Source organism: Montipora capricornis, chromosome 3, assembly GCF_036669925.1.
Source record: "Montipora capricornis isolate CH-2021 chromosome 3, ASM3666992v2, whole genome shotgun sequence".
NCBI classification, from domain to species: domain Eukaryota; kingdom Metazoa; phylum Cnidaria; class Anthozoa; order Scleractinia; family Acroporidae; genus Montipora; species Montipora capricornis.
In genome coordinates this window covers 74,849,850-74,867,448 of record NC_090885.1, presented here as the reverse complement: position 1 = coordinate 74,867,448, position 17,599 = coordinate 74,849,850, and the positions used below count along the sequence as shown (strand labels likewise).

At 40.7% G+C, this 17,599-nt stretch overlaps 3 protein-coding genes across 6 annotated transcripts in view; all 3 read left to right on the top strand.

Moving 5' to 3' along the window:
* Positions 1–1,037: 1,037 nt before the first annotated feature.
* LOC138041631 (uncharacterized) lies at positions 1,038–9,343 on the top strand. Of its 3 annotated transcripts, none has more exons than XM_068887381.1 (4): positions 1,038–1,339; positions 6,393–6,542; positions 7,123–7,380; positions 8,992–9,343. In XM_068887381.1, exons 1-4 carry the CDS (start codon positions 1,337–1,339, stop codon positions 9,130–9,132), a joined length of 552 nt encoding a protein of 183 aa, XP_068743482.1. In that variant the 5' UTR covers positions 1,038–1,336; the 3' UTR covers positions 9,133–9,343. The 3 variants fall into 3 exon arrangements, with proteins under 3 accessions (XP_068743482.1, XP_068743481.1, XP_068743480.1); XM_068887380.1 differs by having other exon boundaries at positions 6,375–6,542; XM_068887379.1 differs by lacking the exon at positions 1,038–1,339 and having other exon boundaries at positions 6,339–6,542.
* A 240-nt stretch (positions 9,344–9,583) lies between these two features.
* LOC138044105 (putative nuclease HARBI1) overlaps positions 9,584–17,599 on the top strand; it is a 23,861-nt gene continuing 15,845 nt past the window's right edge. Inside the window, exon 1 of the mRNA XM_068890752.1 lies at positions 9,584–11,667. The gene's annotated coding sequence lies outside the window, so the exon portion shown is untranslated. The remainder of the gene's footprint in view (positions 11,668–17,599) is intronic.
* Positions 11,695–17,599, top strand: part of LOC138044102 (proton-coupled folate transporter-like) — a 16,111-nt gene continuing 10,206 nt past the window's right edge. For both annotated transcript variants that reach the window (XR_011131394.1, XM_068890749.1), the window contains exons 1-3: positions 11,695–11,829; positions 14,124–14,403; positions 15,089–15,404. Coding sequence is in view for 1 of the 2 variants with exons in the window: in XM_068890749.1 (XP_068746850.1) it covers positions 14,170–14,403; positions 15,089–15,404 (550 nt within the window). In the remaining variant the exon portion in view is untranslated. The remainder of the gene's footprint in view (positions 11,830–14,123; positions 14,404–15,088; positions 15,405–17,599) is intronic.

The following is a 17,599-nucleotide window of genomic DNA, read 5'->3' as shown; positions in this document are numbered from 1 at the left end:
AGGGGACAGAAAACAGGCACGTCGCAGCTATTCAGCGTTTCCTTCGTCGTACCTCTTGTGATGCTCTCAGTGAAATGAACAGTTTCATGTACGGTCGTTCGGTTTCAAATCAGAGAATTGAGGCTTGGTGGTCATTTTTGCGTAAATAAGACACCGACTGGTGGATTTAATTTTTTAACTGAGAATTGAGAGATTCAGGCCAATTTGACGACAACAATCTACTTCACGTTGACTGTCTCAGGTTTTGTTTCTCTTTATTAAATCAAGATGAATTGACTCGAATTTCACGGCACTGGAATTTGCATAAAATTCGCCCGTCCACAAACGCAGAATTGCCACCAAGGTCGTGCAGATGTCCTATTCTTTCTCCCTCAATCACAAAACACCTTGGATTGTGAAACGGAGGACATTGAAACACAGGTAACCCAGGCTCACTGTGTGTTGGTAAATATAGAGAACATATGAGGCGACGTTTAGGTCTGAAAATTTGCTAGAAAATGGAAATAAAAATCGATAAAACTTACCATGTTGTGAGCTGTTGTTGTCTTTAATACGTACACGAAGTTTAGGGAAAAATGGTCCCCGTTCACCTTCCTTCATAGTATAGTGACAAGGTAGGAGACGGAAGCCAGCTTATGGACTGCGATCGACCCAAAACAAGCACGATTTTTTTCGCGAAAATCGAATCTAGTCGCTAAATAAACACGCCAGGCTCGTGGAACATGAATTTCTCTAAACCGTGAATCCACTGAAGCATCTCCAGGTAGCAACGCGAAGCCACCAGACTCCGTAAAACTTGTAAGTTAATCTGCTAAAATGGGGGCCAGAAAGCGTTGCACTCGCTAAGTGTCCTACTCAAAACGCCTGGTGACGAGTATAATAAGTCGCCCTGGAGGGAGGGGAGTCCCAGATTGCTCAGTGAGTTTTGTTTTTAGCAATGTGACACTCCCCTCCCTCCAGAACTTATTAAACTCGTCACCAGGCGTCTAGAGTCCAGTGCCATTTTGAATTGGACACTTCGATAGTGCAACGCTTTCTGGCCGCCATTTTAGCAGGTTAATTTACAAGTTTTACGGAGTCTGGTGGCTTCGCGTTGCTACCTGGAGATGCTTCAGTGGATTCATGGTTTAGAGAAATTCATGTTCCACGAGTCTGGCGTGTTTATTTAGCGACTGGATTCGATTTTTGCGAAAAAAATCGTGCTTGTTTTGGGTCGATCGGAGTCCATAAGCTGGCTTCCGTCTCCTACCTTGTCACTATATTATGAGGGAAGGTGAACGGGGACCATTTTCCCCGAAACTTCGTGTACGTATTAAAGACAACAACAGCTCACCACATGGTAAGTTTTATCGATTTTTATTTCCATTTTCTAGCAAATGTTCAGACCTAAACTTCGCCTTATATGTTCTCTACACAATGAGCCTGGGTTACCTGTGCTTTTACATCTCAGAATAAATCAAATCGCATCATAAATGCAAATTAATTAAGCCGGTGAAAAACATCTTTGATATTGAAATTATCCAGGAAGGAATGTTAGATAGCAAACAACTCTAATTGGAAGTCTTTGTTTATGATTTGTTTGAGAGTGATCATGAGAAGTTATTTCCAAAGCTCGTGCTTCGTGTTTCATTGGGGTATCCAAACACCTCGAAACAATAAAAGCACTCGGCCTACGGCCTTGTGCTTTCATTTGTTTCTCGGTGTTTGGATACTCCGATGAAACACTCGCTCTCGTTTTGGAAATAGTACTTGACCCACAAGCTATTCAGCTTTAAACATTATCGTGTGAAAAAAAGTTCTCTCAATGAATTCTATTTTCACGAATCTTCATGCATTCCGTGTCATGATGTTTATTCTGGGAAAGGAAAGGAACTGTATTGAAGTGTCTAGTCGTTCTAGCGCTGGAGCACTAATTGGGGACACTGTAAACTGAAATTAACAATTAACGAAATCAAGTCAAATGTTGGTTTTTGAGGAAAGGGGAAACCGGAGTACCCGGAGAAAACCTTTTGAGGACAACCAACAAACTCAACCCAGATATGACGCAGAGTCTGGTAAAAAAAAAAGGAAAGGAACTTTATTTAAGTGTCTATTCTTCTAGCGCTGTACAGCACTAATCGGGGACACTGTAAATTGAAATTAACACGTTAACGCAAATCAAATCAAATTTGGTTTTTGAGGAGAGGCGAAAACCGGAATACCCGTCGCGAGATGCGGAAAAATGTCGCAAACAGTTGTCGCAATGCTCAAAAAAGAAAAAGAAAGAAGTTAGTAGCGACTTGAAAAATTAATATGTCAATAAATAAAGAAAAAAAAACAATGTCCCTTCCAGGCCACAGTGCAAAAATGATGTTATCTTGTGTCTTGCTATAAATGTGAGCCAATCAGATTTCACCGTAAATTACCTGCACGTTGCAATTCAAGCGGAAGAGGACGAAGAACTCTTGCTGGAATGTCTGGGAAGTCAGACTTTATCCATACCATCAAAGCTACTAGTATTTCTGCAAATCCCGCTTGACATTTGATGCGGCTTTTATGTTTAATTAAACCCTCAAGGAACACAGAATTTCGCGATAAGATCGCAGAAAACGCCGAATCCTTTATGGTTTAAGGCACAATCAACAGTACAATAAACTTTACTTAAACCCGAACATTTAAGTCAAAGATGCCAATAAAAGATGCTAATATCTCCGAGGAGAATGCACTTTGAGAAATTGTAGTTTTCCAGGAGCAGCTACTCTACTATTTTGTAAGTGTCACTAAACCATTGTTCAGCGCTTCCGTAAACAATGTCGAATTTCTCTGCCAAGCTCGGCTGATTCCGCGATTGTGGCAGCGCTAAGTTCTATTCGGCTCTTTTTGGATTCACGACTTGTTGCGTCCGAATGTATTCCAAAGGACTTACCACAACTTGAAACATTTTCCAGTCGGTGGAAGTGGAACGATGCATTTTTTTCTAGAATGTTCGGGACTGTAAATCGTGTAAGAAGTACAACTACAATGTCTTCTTTCAGACAAACCATTCTTCGGATGCATTCTCTCTGCTCTTCCTTTAAAGATTTTTGAAAAAAAAATTGAAATCTGTAAACAGATTCTAAACAGCATTCCTGTTCAAGGAAATGTATCATGCCCTCCTTCCCCAAGATGATAAGTAGCGAGGGAGGTCATGATCGCAGGTTAAGATGTGCTCCACAATATGAGCACACCATTTTTTTGTTACCATGGCAACATACTGATATTAAACGCTTTGCAGGCCACCTTTGGCGTTTTATTTTGATATTTGGCAATGGTGCCTGATCTGTATGATCCTGCAAGTATATAAAGATGTTATGTCGCGTTTGTGGCCTTGTGAAATGTTTTTCTGGCTTAAGATCAAAAATATTGAAATCAAGTTGAAGGGGACTGCAGCTGGAAAGAGTGAGTTGCCATGGGAACCAATTTTCAGGTTAAGATGTGCTCCACAATATGAGCACACCATTTTTTTGTTACCATGGCAACATACTGATATTAAACGCTTTGCAGGCCACCTTTGGCGTTTTATTTTGATATTTGGCAATGGTGCCTGATCTGTATGATCCTGCAAGCATATAAAGATGTTATGTCGCGTTTGTGGCCTTGTGAAATGTTTTTCTGGCTTAAGATCAAAAATATTGAAATCAAGTTGAAGGGGACTGCAGCTGGAAAGAGTGAGTTGCCATGGGAACCAATTTTTTATTGTCGTAGGTGCGTTGCCTGCAGAACTACTAGCTCACCAAGTTTCAATTGTCTCTGCTGCAAATTGACCGAGATAGCGCTATTTATATACTTGATGTTATATTGGGTTGAGGGAATGACGTCATCTGTCTTCTCATTTGCATATTTTACACAATATTTAAACTTAAATATCTCCGGAACCAATGCAGATATTTCCAAACGGTAAACGGGGTTTTTAATCTTTCCTGGTATTCTATATGACAAACCTAAAAATTCAAGAGAGAAAATTTTGATCGTAGTAGCACTTAAAAATAATTTTGAGGAATGCCGATGGAAGTAGAGGTGTTCAATTTTGGACGTATTTCCAATAGGGCATTTTCGAATTCTCACGGCTGGACTGGATCTAACGTGAAATGGAAACTAATGTGGTAAATCGTTTCACACACAAATTTATTTGCCCACATTAGCCTCCGTCCGTGAGAATTCGAAAATGGTCTATTGGGAAGGAAACGAACATTCATTCTCGTGCCTCTACTTTTCTCATACTTTCATTTTTTTGTAAGGGTTTGGGTCCAACTTATGTTTGATGATGATGCAATCTCGTATCCACAGAGTCCTCGCTAGCCAAAAGAGCCTGCGGACTCTAGGTGCGAGGTTGAAACGTTGTCTAACGCAGAGTGTTAATTGATATCAATCTTTTTTACAATGTATGGGAACATTCTTTGGTGACACTCGATTCTTGGTCAGTCACTCCAAATTGAACAACTGCGTAGAGGTCTATCCAACCGTTAAATGATGCTCATGTGTTGGAGCGTTAAGTTGCGCGCACAGATCATTTCCTCTCTGTTGTGACGTTTTGCCGGGTTGTGACGCAAAGCATCAGGGAGCTTGAGCCCCGGACTAATTGTTCCTGAAACCCCTTTTACACACCCACGAAGTCGGCACTGCACCATGCAATATTTGGAGTGCCGAGCACCCCTCCAGAGATGTGCTGGGCACCCCTATAATGTCTGGCACGGGGGCCTATTATCCATGCCTTCTGTTTATTCTGTTTACACACGAAAAAGTTACCGTGTCATACCCGAAAAACCTACAGTCTGGGACAAAATTGTTGAAACACTTTACGATACCTTGCCCTCCAACAATGTTCTTTTGACAAATGGACTCAGAGACTCGCGTTAAAACAACATTGTCAGGAGAGAGTAAGCCGCGAAAGCTTCAGATCTGTATATTCCTTTACTGTTCCAACGAATTTTGTCACAGACTGTGTAGGTACGGTACCGAGATTTCGGAGTGCCTTGCCAGATTATTGTGCTAGTGTAAAGCGGGCTTAAACGTCTAAACTAAACATCTCTTGTGAGTCCCCGAATGCGTTTACTAATTCTGGGTCGGTCGGAGTGAAAAAAGACAAAAACGAATCAGGAGCTATCTTAACAAAAGTAGTTTCAAGCTGCATAATTAAAGAGTCGAGAACGGGGCAGAAAAGAAAGCCTTTCGTGTGGAAGAATCGCGTTTATTCTGGCTTTGAAGTTAAACTGAAATTAAAATCTGTACTGCCAAAAGAAACCAATATATTTCAAATTAAAAGTTAACAAAGGGACAAGCTAGTAGCAGCAGTCTCAATTTGGTAGTGCCGAGTCAAGACAAGTTAAACGGGAAAAACAGCTCACTTTCGGCTGACGTCCGTGGTTCAGTCGAAAACGTACATCTCGTGCTTGATTAAGGTATCTTATCCTCCGCGCATTTCCTCGTAAGCAGGGGCGGATTTAGGCCCCCTCTGTTTTTTTCCCTTATTTAAAGAGCTTCCGTAACTAATCGAATTCCAAGTGGTACAGTGTGCATCAGGCGGTTTCACTTTAGATGATGATTAGTTCAGTTTCAGAGCTTTTTTTATTTCAAATACATTTTGCCTTGATAGGTGTACATCACGTAGAAAAACTGAATATATAAAGGCCTGGCCAAATGCTTGCAACATTGTTGGGCACAACATGTTGCATACGTTTGGCCACCCTGTTGCGATATGTTGCAACATGTTGGATGACGTTGGATCAAATTTTTCGTGCAACATTTTGGATGTTGCATGATGTTTTACTCGTTTGGCCACGTTCACGCAACATTTTTGCGCTAAGGCATGCGCGTCAGGTCCACCTCTTGCGCGCCAGGGCCATGGGGCACATGAAAATGTTGCGTGCGTTTGGCCACTCCGTTCAGCACATGTCGCAACATCATGCAACAATGTTGCAAGATGTTGCTTTGAAATGTTGCGAGCGTTTGGCCAGGCCTTAATGCGTGTCAAATATGAAAAATTATGACAAAAAGCTCATTGCTTTTCAAAACTCCGAGCGACACGTTAATTAAACAGGCGTTGTTCTATTTTATGAAATGACGAGGAAGACTGGACACAAATGATTTTTCGGTCAGAGGGCATTGGGGGGGGGGAGGGGTGGGGGCGCTCTCGCTGCAATTTCTTCGGGCCGCTCTTTCGGGAATTTCTGGATCCGCCCCTGGTAAGCACGCGCAAATAACGTTATTCGCCTTGCGCGCGCTCGTTGATACGACTCAACTGTGATGCGAGCAAACAATCTTTCGATTGCGTATCGACGTATAACCAACGTATCTTCGACAAAACCAGGGAGAGCGACGCAATGAGCCATTTTCCGCAGCATTCTTATTTTGGTCAGTATTACTTTAATCCACAGTGGGTCCAGACGGTGGGAAGCGGTTCGCCGTCCGTTGTGTATAATAATGTGGTTAACTTCACAGTGGCGCCTGATGGCACGCATTATTTTCATCAGACCTACAGTGGCCAGTTTATTGCGCCGTCCAGTCCAACGGTTGATATGAAAATGGTAAGATACCTTGTAGTATAGTAGTAGTAGTGGTAGTAGTAGTAGTAGTCTCTCACGAGCATCTTCCGGCATTTTGTGCGTTGCAATTGGACGTGCATTAAGAAAAACCTCTCCTAGCAGAGTAGAGAGCCAACAAACAACCTGCGTATGCTGTTGAATCTGGCCATCGAACTGTGGCCTCTTTGGTGGCAGGCGACCCCACTGCGCCAAACCTGGAAACTGTTTCGGGACTGAAGGCTCATCTGACGAAGTTAATATATGAAAACCATATATATTTCAACTGCGGAGAGAATCAAGTTAGGATGCTGATGATCGCAGTTATTAGTTAACGTTACTTGAGCAGTAACAACAGGAAAGCCTGAAAAATTCAAGTCTGAAGTTTTCAGGCTTTCCTTTCGTTACTGCTCAAGTAACGTTAATTAATAACTGCGATCATCAGCATCTTTAACTTGCACTGGAAGGCTCATAGTGGGAGATTTATATGATCCTTATACTTGCGTTCTCGTACTCTTAAATTGATGATAACACTTACTTTCTTACTACTTACTACCTTTACTTTCCGTTTAAAAATCCATCCAAGAGCGTGGCAGCTCCATCTTACGCTGAGGTAGTCAAACCCCGTACAGAGAAAGCCTCTTCAGCGAGTAGCTTTGGTAGCAAAGAATCCAGGGAGAGACGACAGAACGCGGGGCAAGGTGAAAGAAGCAAAACGGTAAAAGACGCTGTTGTGGAAGAAGAAGAAAATTCTTCTGATGAAGATGTCTGGGCTACTGAAGACGAAGAGTATTATGGCAACGAGTCAGACAGTTCACAAGAAGAGGGTTATGTCGGCCGTTTGGTAAGTCTTCCTTGCGAGTATGAAACACTTTGATCTGCGTCAGTTCAGTACAATGCCTCGTTTGTTGAAATAACGATAAAATAGACGCTTCTCCAAAATTGCGGCCGAAAATTTAAATAAGTTGCAAATAAAAACTTATACCAGCACTAGAAAGAACAAATTTACTTTAGTAACCCTGCAAAGTTTCTGAATCAGCGTATTAGGTGCTATATCACATATCAGCTGAGAAAATGTGAGTTGTAAAATGAACAATCTTACTACAGACGTTTGTATGACTGGATGTATGGCGTATACAAACGTCTGTAAATTTTTCATTTTTCAACTTACATTGTCTCAGCTGATATAGCACCTAACACGTACGCTTAAACTCTTCAATTTGTAATCATTCAAATGCGTTGCCGCCATTTTGGAGAAGGGTCTATTTGCCCTATCCAAGCTCAGCTGTTTTTTATCATCCGAAAACCGATTGGCAAAAGGTGCACCGTCGGTTTCCATGGTACCAGCCTCCGCTCTGAGACAATAGGCCCCGTCTCACATTCCTTTAATAGGGAACTCAAGCAAGCGTGCCAGGACAGAGATGTCCCCGAGATTTTTATACTAATCATCTGTAATATTAATTGGGAAATGATACTTAGCAATGTAAATGTCGTTGTGTGAAGACAAGTTAAGAAAATAGGTCACTTCTGGTTGTCGTCCGCGTCTCAAAAACGCGCGTGCTTAAGATCCCTAATGAATCACTCACAGCTGACCGAAGTACCTACGAAAAATAAAATAACTTTACATCTATAAACCGTAGGCCCGGTCTCACTCAGCAACCCTTCAATGTTCACTTAAGGACGGTGCCTACAAATTCAAAGGTATTTTTGCGCGGTTTACTGGCTATACGGGAAAAGCAGATCTTAACAAGTGTTATTGAAATCCAAAAAGAAAATTGGGGGTAACCACGCATTTTTCGAAGATAATTAATCAACAATATTTATAGAAAGCTTTAAAATACAAAGCAATGTGTGGCGTTCTTTTCCAAATTCAAGCTTAATTATCTCTGAAAATTGCGTGGTTACCCCCAATTTCCTTTTTGGATACCAAGAGCACTTGCTAAGTTCTGCTTTCTTCCCATAGTTTTGAACTGCGCAAAAATATCCCTGTGTTAATAAGCACCGCCGATAGGAAATCCGAGTATCTCACGTTGCGCAGAACGTATGCGCAATAACAATAGTAGGCATAGCAAAACAACCCACGCACTATTCGCAAAGAATAGGGCATGGAGTTCCCGGTATTGTACGTGGTCTGTCCTCTGTGGTACAGCTAGAGGATCATAGATGTCTCCTTTTCTAAATAAAGTTATAAAACTCATTAATAATTCATAATCGATTTTCGCCGTTAAAATGTCTTGAATCACTTAAATGCCGACGTTTAGTACATCACATACAATATTCGCGTCAGATCTGTATCACATTAACAAACTCTCGGCTTTGCCTCCAACTCGAGTTTGCAAATGTAGTACAAATCCTCTGGTGCAACACTTCGGCTGGACCAAAGATATTTGTTAGACGGTCCTAATCCTTATCGTTATTTACTACTGCACCAAGAATAATCACTTTTCCCTTTCAGAGACTTAACAGAAGACCAAGGCGTCATCGAGTACATTATTATGGGAGCAGGGAACATTCTCCAAGGTCTCCGCGAAGAGATACGGACGCGCGGTCAACTATTGTGTCCCTTGTACCAAAAGAGTTCCAGCTTTTTGACTAACAAATAGAGTTGAATTCAGAGCAGGAATACAGCGCCAACTTTCAGCTTAATTTTGAGTTGATTAGTTCCACAAGAGATTTGTGTCGAAAATATTGTCACAGAAAATAAGCCTCGTTTCAGCTCTTCTTTTCCTGTCCGAGAAACAGTTTTCAGTATTGTTAAATCATGTGTAAAAATTACGACATGAAATTAAACAAAATGACTGCGCGTTTCAAAAAATTACTGGTTAAATTTATTGTTTATTGTTGTCATAAGACGACATTCGAATTTGTGTAACAGAATTTAATTTAATTTTAAGGTGGCTCAAACCAGTTTCAACACTTTAAAGAGACCTTGTTATTAAGAATTGACGTCGCTACAACACTGTATCACCTAACAGTAATGTTATGGCACCATGTGAGACACCAATCATTGCTGAACAAGGTCCAGTCATTTTTGTGACGTAAAAAGTTACCATGGCAACAGGAAAACCTTTCAAAAACACCCTACTTTAGTTGCTCATATCTGAAAAACGAACTCGGTGACCTCAATTTTTTATTGCACAAAAGCGATCAGCAGGCCAAGTTGAAACTCTCTGCAAAGTTTACAGTGGATTTCACAAAACGTTTGACAGGGGGTTTGCGAACTTCGTCGTAAATTCATTACGTAACTGTCAATCAAATGCAAAACTTTGAAGTAATTTTCAACCTATTGCTCTCGTTTGTGTTTTGAAATGAGTGCTTTCACCGTGGAAGGAAAGGCAATTCCAATTTTTGTTGGGCAGAAAATTATTGAAAGCTGGTTAGAATGGAAAGGACCATCTCAAATAGGACAGGAAATGAGACTTCCAAAACAAACCATTGCCAAAATTGTTGATATTTCGTTCGCAGAGGGAATATCGAAGACAACAAATGAAGAAATACCACTCGGGCAGCTCATGCTGAAAGATGTGAATATTTATATGGAGTGTTGTAAAACTACCAAGCACAGCATTTACAGCAGTGAAATCCAAAACAAACTGGCAGAGAATAACGTTTTATTGTTCGCCTGAAAATGACCGGTCGCGTGCATCGATCAACCGCAGCTTAATGCAAGATCTTAAACAGGAATTGTTAAAATCTGACCTTGTAATGGAACTTAAACAGTGTATAATTAATAATAAGTGCATCGATTGAAAATCTGTGCAGAAAACTCCGATCTGGTAACACAATTAGAATTCGGAAATGTTGAGAGTATTTACAAGCCCCAACAATGCAGTTACCCATGACATGGTTTTGTATGTTTATGAGTTTCTAAATTTGCGATAGTTTACTAACACTTTGAAAGAACTGAAACTGACAGTCTCCAAAATCCAGCAAAAATATGATAATAACTTGCAACCTTTTTCTTCAATCCACATTTGTGTTCAAGATTGTTTTTACAAACAACACTGATCCAGTTAGGACAGAATACTGTCGCCAGCCTTTAGTATGTTAATGTTTGTAACCACGCCGATCGTTTGCCTTGTAAATACTTTTGCTAATGTCTTTCAATCCCTCAACATAACATTGATTTCAGCTGTGATTTGTGTGTTAATTTTTTGTAACATACAAATCCTTTCCCGAAAAACGTCGCGCTTGCGTGCGCATTGTTCGTCAATTAACAAATTGTTTCCCAAATGAAATGGTCCGTTCGTGACTCAAACCAAAGGATTTTCCATGTCGTGAGGAGATTAATTAAAACAAGGAGATTTCAAGTTACAACCACAGTTAACAATAGATCGTTTTCACGTGACGTCATCATTTTCTAAAATCCAAAACTAAAGATCCACGAAAGTTTTTATCCTCATCAGGCATAAGAGGGGGTAAATTTGTATCCATTTGCAATTTTAAAGCTCAATAGCGTGCTTCGTTTGGAAACCAGAGCATTTTGAATTTCTGAGTTATAGAGGTGCGTGACACGAGGCGACGATCAAGTTTATTGAGAAATATATATTTATCTCATGGTTTTGAGCCTTTTTAGAATTTAAAGCATTAGGAAAAGTGCTTAAGTAAATAGCTGTCTGTTCAGTACAGATGATCACTCGCCTAGATAGCCAAAGTAAGTAACAGATGTTGGCACTATTTTCCGGCCGCCATATTGGTGCACCACAGATGTGCACCAACATGGCGTTTTCGTACTGGGCTCTGTAAATTTCTGCGAAACATTTCGACGAATATCTGAAGTTTGGGGCAACGCACGGGCCTAAAACTTGGAGAAGTGTCTTCTTCATTTATCTTCTACAACATCACGAAGTCTTGACTTTTTCCACTGGATGGTTTTCGATTTATTTTTTTATTGCGTGACAGTGAAAACGATCTATAAGCAGCTATCACAAATGAGATATGACCGATTTGAACTCTACAGAAGAAGTGAACCACAAATTTCATATTCTCGGAATCGATGACGTTTTTTTAAGCTGCTGAAGCTTGCAACCAAATACTGCTTTGTTTACAAACGTTATCATTCGAATTGATCATGATCAATGCAGCACCGATGCTGAGAGCAAAGCCTGACCTGACTTGACTGTAAATTAAGGTGACGAGTGTCGAGTGCTTCCGAGTGCGTCATTATCAAGAGCCTAAGGGATTACGTGACGTAATTGCAACAACCAAATCACTCTTGATCACAACACCTCTCAAAACACGATTCAAGCTACACCAGCGAGAAGCAACTAAACTAAAGAAAGTAAAAAGGAAGGTGAGCAGAACTTTCTTAAATTAAAGCGGCTTGTTTGCTGCGTAAACCGAAACAACTTGGTATTTTTTACTGTTTTGACATCAGGATAAAGTTGCACAACTTTTTCAGGTGTCACACACGACTTAACAAAGAGAGCCTTTCGACACAAACGAGAAATGAAACTTTGCTTTAATTGAGCTAAAGCCATCTAGAAATGTATAGTCAGTCATTATCAATCTTTCAATAAGTGTGTACAATCGCAATGGAAACGTGAGACGAGTTCAAATTACTAAAAATTGACGTGAAAATTTTACATTGTAATTATACAACTTAAGTTATTTATCAAAATAACTAATTTGTGAAAGATAAAAGATTTTTTTTAAAAACAATGCGATGAAAAGAATCTTACTTGTATGCAAAAAAATTAGGGCAGGTCACCAGGCTAGGTTTCGAGATATTGCTCAACAAAATGGCTCCAGATTTTTATGATTTAGTCACATTCTTAGGTCACCCTGACCCGAGCATCCCGCTCACATGCGCGTTCAGCCGGGAACCCTTTCGAACCTCATTAAAATTCGAGAGCTGAAATGACTGCGGTATATTAAAAAAAAGAACTTCTAAAAACTAATTAAAGCAAAACAAACTCAATTTACACTAAAGAAAACGAGGTAAATTTTTCAGAAAGTGCAACAGAATTTTGCGTTTGCGTTGTCTCACGTACCTGTCAAGCACGATTGTCATGCGTAGGATTGACGTCATATTAAGAGCAGTAAAGACGATTCAGGTAACAAAGAGAGGCCCTTCTCACTCGTTAAGAAAAACAAATATTTAAATTACTATTCAAACGTATTCATTGTGATCCTTCGCACCCCAACCTATACCTTCGCCTCTCCCACGCTACACAATCAATTTTAGGCCCTAATTTTGCATTAATCGGCTCTTGATTATTCTTCATGTCCGTCACTTATTTTCGTCTTTGGCCAATAAAGCTTGATTAGAAAGACAACGCAAACTGCAGTGACAAACATGAGGCTAAACAAGCGCATAACTGAAATAATTTTTTACGCTGGATTACCGAGAACACCCGTCCACTTGCATTTTAATATATATCTATATATTGTGCAAAGGCAAACAATAGCTAATTCAGGTGTCCCTGTCTAGGAGAGTTCGAAATTAGACTAATCAAATGGTTCACTACTGCTCAGAAAAAGTAATATCTGAAAAGAGTATTCCGAAAAAAACAAATATTAACTCTTAACGTTTTAACAATGTAAAATTCATTACAGTCCCAGAAACTAGCTCTATAGATAACTTTGGACCTAAGAGATCGAGCTAATCTGTCCTTATACGGGAAAAAAGACTTCATGTTACGTAACAATTTATTTCAGTTGTGCGCTTGTTTAGCCTTATGTTTGTCACGGCAATTTTGCGTTCTCTTCCGTCACTTATTGCTTTAAAGATGGCGTCTACTAAGATGTATCCGTTCAACTGCGCTAATTATCTCGATATCTTAAATAATTTCGAAACTTCTGCGGTAGGCATCCATTTGCAAATTATGTGGGTTACCACTGGTATGTGCAGGAGTTATGGGCTCCTGGTAATGTGCGATGATTGGCTAAAAGAAGTCACGCCGCATTTAATTCACAGACAGTTACGACACGGTCACTCGCGTTCTCCAGCACTTACCGTCCGTTGTACGTATTTCCACTGCGTCATGACAGATGCAGCTGATTTTCTGTGTCTATAAGAGCGTAATTTTTTTCAGTGCTATCTTTTTCAGTCCCATGTAATCCATTTTTGGAAGTGGGCCCCCGAAAGAATGCAAAAACTGTGACCAGGATGGGAAGTGAACACAAGACCTTCAGAAAATAACGTATCGAGTACCCACGTAGCATATATAGAACGTTTTCAACCAACCTCTAGGGACACCAATAAAAATAGAGAAATGTACGACTTCTGGAGGACGAACAAAAGAAGCTAATGAGAGATCTTTTGTTTTCGTCCACCAACATGAAGGCGATGACGTCACGTGAAAACCTCTTATAGGACATTTCATTCACCTTAAACTTGAAGTGCAATCGATCACCTCTTAGCTGGCTTGATAGCTCAGTTGGCAGAGCCAGTGCAGCGTAATCCAGCGCAAGGCGGTCATGGCTTCAAATCCCTTTCAAGTCTGGAATTTTTCAGGCTTGCTTGCAGTTTCTTATCTAACTGCGATAAACTTTCTATAACGTTCGTTTCATATTCATTTCGCAGATCAAATATATGACATAAATTAATCATTATTCCGCCTTTAATTTCTTGCCCTCCTTTAGCATTCTTCAAGCGTGGACTTATTGAGTCGCTCAGTTATTCATAACGATGCCGCGACACAACCTTCCCTTGTGGAGACGCCTGCTAACAGTGGAACCCGTTTTATTTTTCTACGCATACGGATTTTTGTCTGCCTTTCCTCTGTATCGGCAATACGTGTACAGTGTTCTTAGCGAACAAAACGGTTTTCCTTATAAAGAGGTTACTGCAGTAGACGATGGATTTGGATGCCAAGAAAGTATCATTGCCCAAAACGATACTTTAAAGCAACTCGAAAAAGAGGTGAGATAATATGACTTACCTACGAACACAAATACCTTCAACTAAGAGTAGTCTTGAATATGCTGATGATAGAAGTGCTTAATAAAAGTACAATATATACGCAACTGAGGACTAACGTGCGCAGTTTCACGCGCGCGGGATCAAGGGTTGGTAACCATACATTTCGCCATTCGCTGGACGAATTATGTGTCTCTCATGTTATTCGTCAAGTCTAAAGACGGGACGAACTATATAAGACGCATAATCCGTCTGAGACGAACTTGGCAAACAGTCTTTGAAATGTTAAATTCCCTTGGCAGGGACAAAACATATACGTATGTCAGGCTAGCCACGAAAGTATGCAATGAATAAATGCATGCAATTTAAATCTGTTAAATTCGTCAATTATAAAGACGGGCGCAAGATGCATAATGCGTCTGGCGAACTATCTAGTTAACTGCGTCTTCGAAAACGTGCTAAAGTGAATAGTTCGTCCAGACGCATTATGCGTGCATTATGCGTCTTGTGCCCGTCTTTATACCAGACGAACTTAACAGACCCAGAAATAAACGTTTGCCCAAGTTCGTCCCAGACGAATTATGCATCTCTAAGATAAAGGTGGCCATTGCATCGCCGCTGTTCGGCACATAATACGCGCACTGATCCCACCAGCTTTGCAGGCTCAATTAATCTTATATAATCTTAGGTACAGAGCCAAGCCACAAGAATGGATCTTGCACTGGTTTTCTTTGAGACGATCCCCTCTATTCTTCTGGCACCGTTTTGGGGAGGGTGGTCAGACAAGTCTGGACGGAGAAAGCCCGCACTAATCTTCCCTCCGATTGGAGCTATGCTGGGGACCTCAGTAATACTTACCGTCATGCACCTCAAGTTGCCTTTGTATGTGATGTTCGTGGGCTCAGCTATCAGCGGCTTGTCGGGATTTTTAACGTTGCTTACAATAGCTGTCATGTCGTATATTGCTGATACAACAGAGAAGACCTCGATTGCATTTAGAATGGGTAAGGAGAGACTTAAAATCTTATTTTTGGAAAAGAACTCAGGCACAAAGTCAGTTAACTCTGTTTAAAATATAAGTGCTACACGGCCAACGTTTGTATAAACGTAACCTTTCCTTGTTACTGTGGAGGAGCTTTGCCATTAGTGGAAATATGGTGACATGAATTTGTGGCTTAATTAATGGAATGAGAGGCGTTCATCGATTCCGAGAGGAGAGTGTACCTAGTTGAAAGATGAATTTTTGTTCGAGATTTTTGCGGCTTTCTCATGTTGTAATGGAGGAGATTAGGAAGATTAAAATGGCGCGCAACTGGCTTTGACGCATCTGTGTCGTTTTTTCTACATCTCGTAGGTGTTTGCGAAAGGGGTCCGCCAATCTTCTCCCTCTTTCGCCCATGTAGATCTTCTTACATAGCGCGCAGGTTATAATTATGCAACAGATGACATTTACGGAGATGCACGTAAAGTGGTCAGTGATTTTAACCGATCGATTCGGTCCTGAGATGTAACATTTTAGAAATAAAAGGACAAGTTTTGCATCATGTGCGTGTTCATTTCAAAGTTCCCGGTTTGTTGTCAGACTTAAATGTGCTCCTAACTAGCAAGTTACCTATGTTTTTGTCGCGTTTGTATTAAATAGGTGGTGATAGTGGAAATAGATGTTTAGTTTCGAGATCATTGAGGAGAATTTTAAAGTTTTTGAGAATGACATTTTTGACTGCAAGGTTTTGTAGATGGTCGGTGAGGGTGAATGGAATTCTGTTGGTTTCTTCGTTCTGTGACGTTAGGCCGTGTGGTGTGCGGCCCCTCCGGGGAAGTTTACCCCCAACGTATCCCTGCGTGTCGTTAGAGGCGGCTAAAAGCGTTGATGCTGAAGGCTAACCTAGTCCTCTTCATCGTCAAAAAGCCTGGTTCCTACAACCTCGTGAGGTCGACTGCTGGCACCGTTGAGACCCCCCATGAGTGCCTCAGCCGAGCAGAGAGAGACGTTTGGCACGATGTTTGCCTGTGGTGACAGCGGAGTCAAGGTAGCCACGTTTTTTTGAAAAACTGGCACATTTCCTCGCAATTGCTGTTAAAGTCGAAGTTACCACTACAGAGGTGCCCCAGTCTAAGAAATTGAGAGAATGGAAAGGCATTCTTTACGTTTTATGCATGAGAGGACGAATGCAGCAAATAGTTATGGGAATCTGTTGGTTTGTAGTGTACACCAGTAGTTAAACCGTTGCCGTTGACTAAAAGTTTAATGTCGAGGAAAGCTAGTGAATTTCTGGAAACTTCCTAAGTGTATTTTAGAGCCGAGTAGAAAGAATTGGCTGCAGTAATGAATTGGTTGAGTTCCTCTCTGCCGCACCGACGCAGTCATCGATGAAACGTTTGTAAAGATCAGGTTTTGGTCCGTTGTAGTTGGAGAAAAATCCATTTTCGATATAGCCTACGTAAAGTTTGGCGTAGCTATTGTAGGTGATTTGACTAAGGGTGTCATGATTTTGTCTAAATAGCTCGAGCTAAGTTCTGTTGGGCAACTACATGTTTACTATAGCCAGGCTCAATTGACCACTCCCCTTCAAGGGTTTTTCTGGGTAAACCGACATAAAAATCCTAGCTGCCAGAAGAAAGATTTGATCTGAGTTGGTTGTTTACGAGTGCAGCTGACGGATGAAACCAAGGATTATCAGAACAAGTTGAACGTCATCCAGTTGTCGTGTTAGGAAAAAACTAGGAATCTCAATATTTTTAGTTTGGAGCCATAACCAATACGGATCATGTGAAATCACAAGTATATAACGAAACCAACGACCGAAATGAACAAGACAACGAGTTCTAACGACTAAAAGAGTTCTTTGTACATGTGATCATTCTGAGCATACGGCATAAGGCACAAACTGATTGACCCGACTACAGGCTAAAGTGTTCAGTTAGCACGTTGTCTTTCCCAACCTCGTTACCAGGGCTTTTTCTCCAAAAGAAGTGTGGGAACCCAACCGAGGCCTTGGAAATAAGCACATATAAATAATGTTAAAAATTGCGAGTCAAACGTTGCTCCAAACGTTTAACAAGTTGCTTATCAACATAAGCCACTTCATTCACATAAAAAGTTTTCAACAAAATTGTACTGGATATCCTCCGCAAAGGTGGAAATTAATTTGTTGGCTCGAAAAATTTACTTAAGTTGCCCAAGAGTTAAGGAACCAAA

Excerpts from the sequence above, each read along its gene's own strand:
- LOC138041631 (XM_068887379.1), top strand. The coding sequence starts at position 6,339 with ATGAGCCATTTTCCGCAGCATTCTTATTTTGGTCAGTATTACTTTAAT. Across the intron at positions 6,543-7,122 it reads CAACGGTTGATATGAAAATG|AGCGTGGCAGCTCCATCTTA; the intron begins GTAAGATACCTT and ends AATCCATCCAAG. Across the intron at positions 7,381-8,991 it reads AGGGTTATGTCGGCCGTTTG|AGACTTAACAGAAGACCAAG; the intron begins GTAAGTCTTCCT and ends TTTCCCTTTCAG.